We start from the raw sequence: 11,784 nt of genomic DNA, 5'->3' as shown, positions 1-11,784 counted from the left end.
CTTCCTGATTTCTTTCTTGACATTTTTCTTCCATTTGTTATGCTCCTCAAATACCTCATTTGTTCCATGTCACCTATACCTGTTATACACCTCTTCTTCTGAACCAGATCCCCAATATTCCTCAAATACTGAAGTTCCCTATGGTGGCTAACTTTGCCTTTAATCCTGACAGGATATACAAACACTGTACTCTCAAACTTTCACCTTTGAAGGTCCTCCACTTACCTCGCACATCCTTGCCCCAAAATAACTTATCTCGCTGCACGCATTCTAGACCCTTTCACATTTCCTCGAAATTGGCATTTCTCCGATTTAGAATCTCATCTGGAGGCCCAGACCTATCCTTCTCCATAATCAACTTGGAACGAATAGCATTACGGTCACATCTCAAAATCTTCATAAATCCTATCCCTTAAAAATCCTTTCCCACCATTGATGGAAGACTCCCAGAATTCTTCCGAATATCCGTTTTGAACAAAGGGATCACATTTGTCATTCTCCAATCCTCCAACACTTCCTCTATGGGGCGGAAAGATCATTGCCAGTGCCCCATGAATCTCTTTGCTCCTTTTCCAAAGCAATCTCATCTGGTCCTGGTGACTCGTCAATCCTAATGTTTTTAAGAAAATCCATTTTTTCCTCTTTCTTAATCTCAACATGTATTCTGACCTCACTTTTACCAAGGTCCTTTTCTCTGGTGAATACTGTAGCAATCATTTAGGACCTTCCCCCCCCCCCCCCCCCACCTCACCTACCTCCTCTGCCTCCAGTTACACATTGCCTCCCTTTGTCTTTATGCAGCCTTACCTTCACCATCGTCATTCTTCTGTTCTTCATATATGTATAGAACTCCTTCAGGATTTTCTTAATCCTACTTGCCAAGTCCTTCTCGTACCCCCTTCAAGCTCTCCCAATTCCTTTCTTGTTCCTTCCTGGAGGGACCCTTTTTGAGTTACTTTTATAATCTTTGATTTGTTATAAAGGTTGACTAATTAAGTAATTCATCCCTCTGATAAAAATTCAGTCTTTTTTTGGCAAAACCGCTTATTTCTTGGGTTTTGTGATAGTACAGATTCTATCACCAATGTGTATATGTACAGATGGTAGTGTAGGATGACTGTGATTGATTGAGAGTGTAGCCACACCTACTGGCAGGTCTTAAAGGATTGCTCCTAGTCAGACCAGGTCATTCTGGTCTGGTCGACCTACTTGTGATACGCTCCAGTCTTTTAGTTAAAAAAAGCCTTGGTTTGGATCAACAATTCTTTGGATGTGCATTACAGGTTTAGATTTTCCTTTTTTATAATAAAATAGCATAATATTAATGCAATGTAATCTGTTTGATTACAATGAGGAATTCCTTTGATGTAATGATATTTAAGTGTAATTTATCTTTTTGAATTTTAACATATATCCTTATGTACTCTATACTTTTGGATGTGAAACTTCAATGTTAATAAATATATTGAAAAAGAAGAAAAGGTCCTTCCTGGCTACCGTATATTTCTCATGAGCCTTTCCTGTTTCCTAACTCTAATGTATGCTTCCATCTTCCTCACCTGGTTCGTCATTCATGGTTCCCTTTTCCTACCATCTTTTCCCTGTCTCAGCTGGACAGACCTATCTTAAAACAGGTACACGTGGTCCCTAAGCATTCTCTGCATTAGTTCTGTGCTTTCTCCTGTGAACATTCTGTTCTCAGTTTACTCTCCCCAGTTCCTGCCTCATCCCATCGTAATGCGCTCTTCCCTAATTAAACACTTTCTCTGCTTTTATCCTTGTCCATAGCTATGTTAAAGCTCAGGAAGTTGTGGTCAGTATCACTGAAATGCTCCCCCATCGAGAGGTCCACCACCCGATCAGGTTCATTACCCAGTACTAGATCCAGTGTTGTCTCTTCTCCAGTCAGCTAGTCCACACACTGTGTCAGGAATCTTTATTGGTCACACTTGAAAAATTCTGCCCCACCTACCTCTCTTGCAGTCAGGAGGTGCCAGTCAACATTTGGTAAGTTGAAAGCTCCCATAGCAACAACCCTATTATTTCTGCACTGTTCCAAAATCTGCCTACTTATCTGCTCCTCAGAGCTATTTGGGGGCCTATAGAAGACTCCCTTCCTACTTCTGCCTTCCACCCACACTGACTCAATAAGCATTCCTTCTGCAGCGTCCCCTCTTTCTGCAGCTGTGAACAGTAATGCTACTCCCATCACCCCCCTCTTTTACCTCCCACCCAATCCTTTTTAAAACCTCTAAAGCCTGGTACCTGCATCAGTCAATTCTGTCCTTCTGCCACCCAAGTCTCTGTACCAGCCACAGCATCATAGTTCCACATACTGATCCATGCTCTAAGTTCACCTCCTTTATTTCTGATACTTCTGGTGTTGAAATATTTTAAACCCTCCAAATATTTCCTCCCCTGTTTGTCCCTTCCTCACAAATTCACAACACATTGTATCATGCTTTTGACCTTCTGCGCGAATCTCTGCCCTCACATTCTGGTTCCCCCCCCCCCCCCCAAACTAGTTTAAACCCTCCCCATCAGCTCTAGCAAACATTCCCACCAGGATATTGGTCCCTCTCCAGTTCAGGTGCAGCACCTCCTTTTTGTACAGGTCAGAAGAGATCCACAAATCTGAACCCCTGCACTAAACTCTTCAGCCATGAATTCACCTGCCACGATTCCTGTTCCTACCCTCACTGGCGTGTGGCACACACAGCCATCCAGAGATTACCAGCCTTGGGTTCCTGCTTTTCAGCTTCCTAACTCTTCAGGACCTCACCCCTTCTCCTATCTACACAAATGGGAAATGTCAGACGCAAGTATAAAAGACAGTGAACGTGGAGATGCAAATAAATGAAAGGATCAATGTGCAGGTACCATGACAGTGTACTGGCTAAATGAAAAGAAGTTATCCAGATGCCAAAAAAAATTACATTTTTTAATCTAAACCAGAATTCTTCCCAAGAGCTACAGGAAGTCCTGGGGAGACATCACATGGAGCACAGATTACAGTTGTAGGCATTGCACCTCAATGTAGAGGATAGATTGGAACTGCAATAAAAAGGCAGTCCAGATGCACAATTGTTGTCAGGACTTTGTGGGTTGGGTTATGAGTTGAGATTATCTAAACCTATTTGTTTCCCCTGAAGTAGGTGGTAAGATCTTGATAAAATTTCTGAGGAACGTTGATGGAATCTGGAATGTCAAAAAGAACGAGGGGCCATTTAAGTTGGGTTAGAAAACAACAAAGAACATTTCCAGGATGGAGGATCTCCAATGTATCTTTTCATTCCACAGTGTCATTGAGGACTCTTTGCTGCTTAAACAGAATCATTTGGCTAACAAGTTCTATATCTCCAGATTAGGAGAGTGTGAGAGAAGGCAAGTGCCAAGGAAATTGGGCCATGAAGTTTGATTTCGATTTCAGAATAGGGCGGCGTAAAAATTCTTCCTTCGTTTGTGGCACGGAAAGTGTTATTACAGGCAAGGTCCACAGAAAGGAAGTGCTTCCTTCAATGCAACAGGGCCCAATTGTTTTCATCCTGCCTTCCAATCCATTGTCCCATTTTGTATCTTGAAACTACTGTGAATGCAGAGACCATAAAATACAGAAAAGAGCTATCCCAAAATGCCATCTGAGTTGCATCCTACACATTAAACCCTGAAGCCATCTGGCAATTGACAAGTTTTTAAACTCCTCCTTTGTTAAAAGACGTTCAGATACTTCATTCATGTGTATATGTGCACACAACTAAGGCATCCCATGGAGTCTAAATATCAAACTAATTGTTGACCTTCTCCCCTCATTTTGCATCTGTTTAAATTCCACAGATAAAATGTAGACATACAGCACAGTAACAGGCCCTTTCAAGCCTCCATTGCCCAATTACGCCCAATTAACTTAAAAGCCCTGTATGTTTTGAAGGGTGGGAGGAAACTGGAGCTCCCAGACAAAACCTTCACAGACACGGGGAGGACATACAAACTCCTTACAGACAGCATCGGATTCTAAGCCTGGTCGCTGGCACTGTAACAGCGTTGCGTTGGCCGCTAGGCTAACCGTGCTGCCTGGATTTAACCCCCTAGGTGCAGGACCATTGAATAATTTTAAACAAAATATCCAATTTTATAACACGACCGTATAATAAAACTCACACACTTAGACTTAGGGCAGTTGCATCAATCAATCAACCAATAACATCCTAACCGATTGGTATCTTGTTCCAAGTCTCCATTTTGTTTCAATGTTAATGTAAAATGTAACAAAAGTTGTAGAACAATGAGACGTAGTCCCAACTTGTTTATGAAAAGACAAAATGGTAACTTAGCTTTACTGGTGGATGGATGGATGCTACAACCAACAAATAGTTGAGAACTACACATTGGCCAAGGCATTGTTATCAAAGAAAATTGCAGCATCAATATTCAAATTTATAAAAGTCAGGATTGTATTAAGGCATCTACCCAGCAGAGGTCGCTGTTCTCCATAAGTTGGTATAAATGAGAATCAGATGCTTGGAATAAGTTGATTAAGACGCCATGAAAATACATCTGATTATCACTTTCAAACTTTCCCACTGGTTTTAATTTGGCTGGTATTCTTCTCTAATGTCATGTTTTTTGAACATGTTTGCCCAAACATTACTACTCCTTGCTGCGAGGTCAGGATGTTTGAAGACTCCCTTCCATGTGACCTTAGGAACAACTTGCATTTATTATTCTGGCACCTTTAAATAATAAGGGCATCCCAAGGTGTTTCACAGGAGAGTGATAAGGCAACATCTGATATCAACCTATGTTCAAAGGCATTGCGTTAGATGGCTGCAACTTGATTGTGCGCTGCCAATCTAAAAAGAGAAACCGTAATAGCTTAAAACATTTACAGAGAGAATGCTCAAGGGTCAAGGTAGCTGAAGGAATCCCTATCAGAATTTATTCTCAGAACATGTCATGAAATTTGTTCTTTTGTGGCAGTATCACAGTGTAAGCATTTCTATAAACCACATTTCAAGAAAAATAAAAAGACAAAGTCTTTGGTTCATTGATTATTCAGGAATCTGATGGCAGCGGGGAAGAAGCTGTCCTTGTGTCGTTGAGTGCTCGTCCTTGGGCTCCTGTACCTTTTCCCTGTTGGTAGCAGAGTGAAGAGGGCATAGCCTGGGTGGTGGTGGGGTCTTTGAGGATAGAGGCTGCTTTTTTAAGACAATGCTTCATTCCACCTCCTCGGTGGAATGAAGTTGCTGGCCAAGGTAACAACTCTTTGAAATTTTTAATCTTGTCCTGAGAGTTGGCACCTCCTTACCAGGCACTGATGCAACCAGCCAGAATGCTCTCCATGGTCCTCCTGTAGAGGGTTTTCAAGACGTACCGAATCTCCTCAAACACCTCACAAAGTGTAACCCAGTGGTTATCAAACTTTTCCTTTCCACTCACATATCACCCTATGCCATCGGTGCTCTGCAATTAGTAAGGAATTGTTTAAGGTTGGATATGGGTGGAAAGAAAAAGTTTGAAAACCACTGTTTTAATTGTACCTCATTGACTCATTATGTGCACGATTTCAGAACTCCAAAGGAAATGGGCCAATGACAATTTTTCTCAAGTTAAATATTTCAGTAACAATTGAGACTAACTAGTGGTTCGCAACCTTCTCTTCCCACTTTAAGCAATCCTTACTAATCACAGAGCACCAATGGCATAGGGATTACTTAAAGTGGTATGTGAGTGGAATGAAAAAGGTTGAGAACCACTGGTATAGCCACTGGTGAGCCTTCTTCATGATTGCATTGACATGGAGACTCCAGGGCAGATCCTTGGAGATGTTGACATCCATGAATTTAAAGTTCTTGACCCTCTCCACTACTGACCCCTTGATGAGGACTGGGTCATGTTCCCCTGACTGCCTCCTGAAGTCAACAATCATCTCCTTGGTTTTGATCACCGAGCTGATCGACCTCCCTCTTGGACGCTTCCTCATTGCCATCTGTGATTCTGCCGACAACTGCGGTGTCATTGACCAACTTGTAGATAGCATTGGAATTGTGCCTGGCCGCACAGTCATGGGTGTATAATGAGTAGAGCAGTGGGCTAAGGACCAGTTAACCATGAGAAGTGCATGAGATCAGAAATGGAGGAGCTCAGGGGTTGAGGATGGTTGATGAAGTGCAATTGCTGAAACTCTAAAATAAAACTAGCATAAACACTCCACAGATCAGGCAGAACGTGCGTTCAGGATCAATAATCCTTCTCCATATTGGTGAAAGTAGACGGGGGGAAGTTGGCAATGGTCCAAGCTCAGAGTTATCCAGTTGTAGAACTGGAAGAGGTCAGAGCTGAGATGTTGGGAGGCTGGAATATAAGGCAGCATTTCAAAATTGGGACCCATTTATTAAAAAAATATAGGATCACTATGAAGAAGAAGGAGGTGGTCTTGGTAACCCCAAGGATATAGATTGGAAAGGCATCTCGGGTTAAATAGGGGAGTAGTTAACTTGTGGCTGGGGACATTGTTGGTATCAATGACCAGCAATAAATCAGAATGGACTTGATGACAATGGCTCTTCCCAGTGTTTAAATAGGGAACAGCCCTCTTTCCCAGCACTACAATCCAACATTGTGATGAATGAGAGATCAAAAGAAGTTTATTTTTAAAAAAGGCAGGATGTGAGAAAAATACTCCTGAAATCACACTCCAAAATCTTCTTGAAAAACTCATTGCAAACTTTACTAATGCAACTTTATGCCCACTTCCATGCATAAGATGAGACTAAAACTAAGTGATACAATAGCAACCTTTTGAGCTGTTTGGTGAGTGGAGAACTTTTAAGGTTTGATGTCATGGGAAGGTTATTTTGACCAGTACACTTCAGTAGTTTGAAGCTCACAGTTCAGAGTAGTGGTGAACAGCTTTTCCACTGGCACCCTGTCCCAGGAATTAAGTAGGAAATTAACTGGGATGGGGTCTATTGGAAAAGGATCACTGTCTGAACGTGGGTGTCAAAAGACATCATTTCACAACAGAGATTAACCGCCTCGACCCCTACTTGTATCCACGGTCTTTGCTGATAAAACCAGTGGAAAAGGGAGGGCCGAACTTCACCCATTTCCAGTGGAAGATAGAAAACTCTGCTCACCGGGGATGAGCATGTACAGTGGAAAAACAATTAGTGTCCCAGTTCAGGGAGGCCCAACACAAAGGGCTTCCTATCCTGGGACACTGCACAGTCAATTAACTGGGACGCCAGTGGAAAAGGGGACTTCTTACTCACGCTCAGTGACTGAAATATTTTGCTTGAGGAAAAATTGTCATTGCCCCATTTCCTTTGGAGTTCTGAAACCTTGCACATAACGAGTCAATGAGGGATGATTAAAACAGCAAGTTTCAAACTTGTTCTTTCCACTCACAAGTAATCCCTATGCCATTGGTGCTCTGTGATGAGTAAGGAATTGCTTAAGGTGGGAAGAACAAGGCGAAACCCACTGTTTTAATCACCCCTCCTGGACTCCTAATGTGCACGGTTTCAGAACCCCAAAGGAAATGGGCCAACGACTATTTTTCTAAATATTTCAGTAGCAATTGGGTCTATAACAGTGATTTTCAACCTTCCCTACCCACCCACCCACATCCAACCTTAAGCAATCCCTTATGAATCAGAGCACCGACGGCAAAGGAATGACTTCAAGTGGGATGCAAGTGGAAAGAAAAAAAGTTGAGAACCACTAATTTAAAACGTTGTTTTAGTCGCCGAGGCATTTTGTTTTTGGTAAACTGAACTTTTATCTTTCGACTTTTAATTAACAAGGTACACGGTGGGGGGAGGAGGTGGAGGGGAGTTGGCAATGGTCGAGGCTCGGAGGCACCCAGCAAACGCATGATTCGGGGTTGTATTATCTTGCAAAGCGGGACACGGAGAACCAAACCAAATCCAAGCAAGGCTGCGGTTACCGGCCAACGCTCTCTGCGGCGGGAGCTTGGTTTCAGTAGCGGGTCACTCGGCGCTCAGCTCTGACAATTTGCGTGCAGCGCTTTTGTGTTGACACTGGATCCGGTACCTGAGATCCAAGGAAGAGGGGAGCCTGGCTTGGGGTGGGGTGATTTATTGCCGCAAAAAAAAAACCATCCCTCGAGGCTGCACATTTGAATCCCCAACATGATCGTCGACCAAGTCCGTCAGACCCGTGGTGGCGGATTGGATTCAGCGCGCGTGTGTTCAGTGTAAACCGGGTGGGCGCAGGGAAGGGCGCTACACAGCGCGGCAGCGCCAAGCGCTTACCCCAGGGCAGGTAAGCCGATTGCACCCTGGAATTGCAGAGGTGAGGGGAATGCGCAGGTCGGCTCCGAGAGTCCCAGCGCAGAGGGACTCTGCACCCTTTTTCTTTTAATATTTATCGCAGAGTATCTGCTGAGTATGGATGACTTTCCCGCGCAAGCTGGGAGAGCCGGTCCGGGGTACAGGACACAACACTGCCAGGGTCAAGAGGGAGCTGTTATTCTGGACCTGGCGTCCAGCCAGTCGACTGTCGAGAGCGGGGCAGCGGGGGTTGGAGAGGCAGCCCGGGAAACTAACGCGGACACCTGTACCTGTTGGCAGGAGGCACAGCCATGGTTCCCCTCGGAGACTGCATGTACGCGGGCAGGAAGCGGAGGAAACCCATCCAGAAACAGTGAGTATTGGCCGGGCGGCACGGTCCTATGTTGCCTTCGGCTCGAGAGATGTGCTCCCCAATGCGCCCCTCTCTGAACGCCTAATATGCACACAACGACGCTGGGAAATCCTGGCGAGATTTGCAGTCGGCTCGAAGGACAACGTTTACCGGGTGGCATTTTAAGTGGTCATAACTGAGCTCATTAACTTGTAAAGTCAGATAACATTTAATATATTTCCAAATATAGATTGACGTTATTACAGAGTTCGAGTTTTAAACGCACACACAGACATTACAGAGATAGACTTCAGTGGTTCTCAACCTTTCCCTTCCCACTCTAAGTAATCTCTATGCCATTGGGGCTCTGTGGTGGCTTAAGGTGGGATATGAGTGGGAAGAAAATGTTGAAACCCACTGTTTTAATCATCCCTCGTGGACTCCTTATGTGCACGGTTTCAGATCTCCAAAGTTAAATGGGCTAATGACGATTTTTCTCAAGCAAAATATTTCAGACACAATTGGGTCCAGAGCAGAGATTCTCAACCTTCCCTCCCACCCACATCCCACCTTAAGCCACCCCTTACTCATCACAGAGCACCGATGGCCTAGGGATGACTTAAAGTGGGATGTGAGTGGAAAGAAAAAGGTTGAGAACCACTGGAGTAGGTGCTCTGTGATGAGTAAGAGATGGCTTAAGGTAGGATATGGGTGGGAAGGGAAAGGCTGAGAATCACTGCTCTCGACCCAATTGTGACTGAAATATTTGGCTTGAGAAAAATTGCCATTGGGCCATTTCCTTTGGAGTTCTGAAACTGTGCACATAACGAGTCAATGAGATATGATTAAAACAGTGGGTTTCAAACTTTTTCTTCCCACCTGCATCCCACCTTAACCAAACCCTTACTCATCACAGAGGCCCAATGGTTTAGGGATTACTTAAAATGGAATGTGAGTGGAAAGAAATAGGTTGAGAACCACTGAATAGATCTTTAAATATGCAAATACATGTCAAAGTCTAATCTACAATACATATCCTTCCTGTTTCACTTTTGAATATTTAAATGTAAACTTAATGATATATATGTATTCTCATTTTATTAATGCAGGTATTATAAATGATTGCTTTATTCACTGAATTAATTGCTTGTAAATAGGAAATGTTTGCATTACTGAATTAAAAATGTAAATATTTTAAATTATTTGTAATGATTGAAATGAGCCATAATAATGTAAGGGTTTCGAATGACTTGACAAAGACACACATTATAATTTCTCTCCCTGTGCTGGAAGACCAACAAGTTTCAGGCCCTGTCACCAGTCATCACCCAGCAGTTCTGGATGTTGGACTCTGAGCGTGTCCCCAGGAACAGCCTCTGGGTCAGAATGTCTTCTGTCACGCTGTTGCTGGGGATGAATCGTGTCAAGAATCATCTCTGCAGATTCCTAGATAGTTTGCAAAGAGATGGGTGACCATCCCCCCCCCCCCCTCAAATCTCCCCATCACTCCTTAGCATGTGCTGGGGTTGAAGGATCTGATGTGGAGGGCTCCTTTTAATTTGACCAAAAGTAGAAACTACTCACAATGAATTATTTTCAGAAGGAAAACCATTGAAAGTTTCCTTAGCTTTGTATCCATACATTTCCATAAGGGTTGCAGTTAGTACAATGCTGTGGAAGTGCCAGTGATCAGGACTGTGGTTCAAAACTGTCTGTAAGGGGTTTGTATGTTCGTGTCTGCCTGGGTTTTCCCCAGGGGTTCTGGTTTCCTCCCACCATTCAAAACATACCGGGAATGTAGGTTAATCAGGTGTAACTTGGTGGCATGGGCTTGTGGGCCGAAATGGCTTGTTACTATGCTGTATGTCTCAATTTTTATAAAAATTTAATTTTAAAAAATTTAAGGAGGATAGGTGGTGTGGCAAATCCAGCTGACTGGGACAATGCGCAGCAATGGGGCCAGGCGTATAACCAGATAATAACCATATAACCATTTACAGCGCAGAAACAGGCCAGTTTGGCCCTACTAGTCCATGCCAAACATCTTCTCCCACATGGTCCCACTGACGCGCATTTGGCCCATAACCCTCCACACCTCTCCCGTCCATATACCTATCCAACATTTCCTTGAATATTAACATCGATCTGGTTTCTACCACCACTGCTGGAAGTTCATTCCACACCCCCCACCATCCTCTGTGTAAAGATATTCCCCCTCATATTTCCCTTATTTTCCCCTTTTACTCTCAATCCATGTCCTCTTGTTTGAATCCACTCTCAGTAGAAAAAGCCTGTCCACATTGACTCTATCTGTCCCCCTTATAATTTTGAATACCTCTGTCTAATCACCCCTCAATTGACTACGCTCCAGGGATCAAAGTCCCAGCCTGTTCAACCTTTCCCTGTATCTCAAACCCTGAAACCCCGGCAACATTCTTGTAAGCCTCCCTGCACTCTCTCTAACCTGTTTATATCCTTCCTGTAATTTGGCGACTAAAACTGCACACAATGTTCCAAATTTGGCCTCATCAATGCCTTATACAACTTCAACATATCCTCCGCCACACCTGGTGCAGACAGTTTCTCAGCACACAGAGGTACTTGATGCTCTATCTGGTGCAGTCACACATGAAGGTGGTCTTCAACGTGAGTTGAGAGGGATGGATGTGAGGGAGGAACTCTGAAAAGCCAAGAGATGGCAAGCCAGGCATCCTAACCCAAAGTCTTCCAAGATCATCTTCTGATTGAGAGTCCACACGGTGGAGCAGGATGAGATGCGCTCACGTTTCTGCTTCCAGACGGTTCACCAAGGGAGTTCTGAGATGCATGGCCTTAAGGAAGAGGACTGCTCAGTCACATCCTTGCAGATGGGCATCCAGAGGATTGGCAGATCCTTTTATACCAGCCTGCATGACATTAAGGCCACAGACAGAAGGACCTCCCAAAACGTCTCCTTTATCACGAGGTCTTAGATGACAGCAAGTGGGACCAGCCAATTACCCTGGAACAGCTGTCAGACTCCATCCATTTCTTTGGGTTGAGTAAGACTCTCAGAAGTGAGGGCTGAGGAGGGGGGGGGGTGTCCTGGACCTGCTGGAAGTACACAATCTGATGCTCCTGGCAGGAAGCATGTCAGAC

General features: G+C 44.0%; 2 protein-coding genes across 2 annotated transcripts in view; one reads left to right on the top strand and one right to left on the bottom strand.

Moving 5' to 3' along the window:
- LOC138757332 (small nuclear ribonucleoprotein-associated protein B-like) overlaps positions 1–8,827 on the bottom strand; it is a 26,060-nt gene extending 17,233 nt beyond the window's left edge. The window contains exon 1 of the mRNA XM_069924507.1: positions 8,585–8,827. Coding sequence (XP_069780608.1) covers positions 8,585–8,827 — 243 coding nt within the window. The remainder of the gene's footprint in view (positions 1–8,584) is intronic.
- The window catches only part of LOC138747333 (aryl hydrocarbon receptor repressor-like), a 314,193-nt gene continuing 310,463 nt past the window's right edge, over positions 8,055–11,784 (top strand). Inside the window, exons 1-2 of the mRNA XM_069906446.1 lie at positions 8,055–8,286; positions 8,595–8,667. Coding sequence (XP_069762547.1) covers positions 8,606–8,667 — 62 coding nt within the window. The 5' untranslated portion in view covers positions 8,055–8,286; positions 8,595–8,605. The remainder of the gene's footprint in view (positions 8,287–8,594; positions 8,668–11,784) is intronic.

Source organism: Narcine bancroftii, chromosome 1 (assembly GCF_036971445.1).
Source record: "Narcine bancroftii isolate sNarBan1 chromosome 1, sNarBan1.hap1, whole genome shotgun sequence".
Lineage (NCBI taxonomy): Eukaryota > Metazoa > Chordata > Chondrichthyes > Torpediniformes > Narcinidae > Narcine > Narcine bancroftii.
Note: the sequence above shows the minus strand (reverse complement) of the source record. Positions and strands in the feature narration are given on the sequence as shown.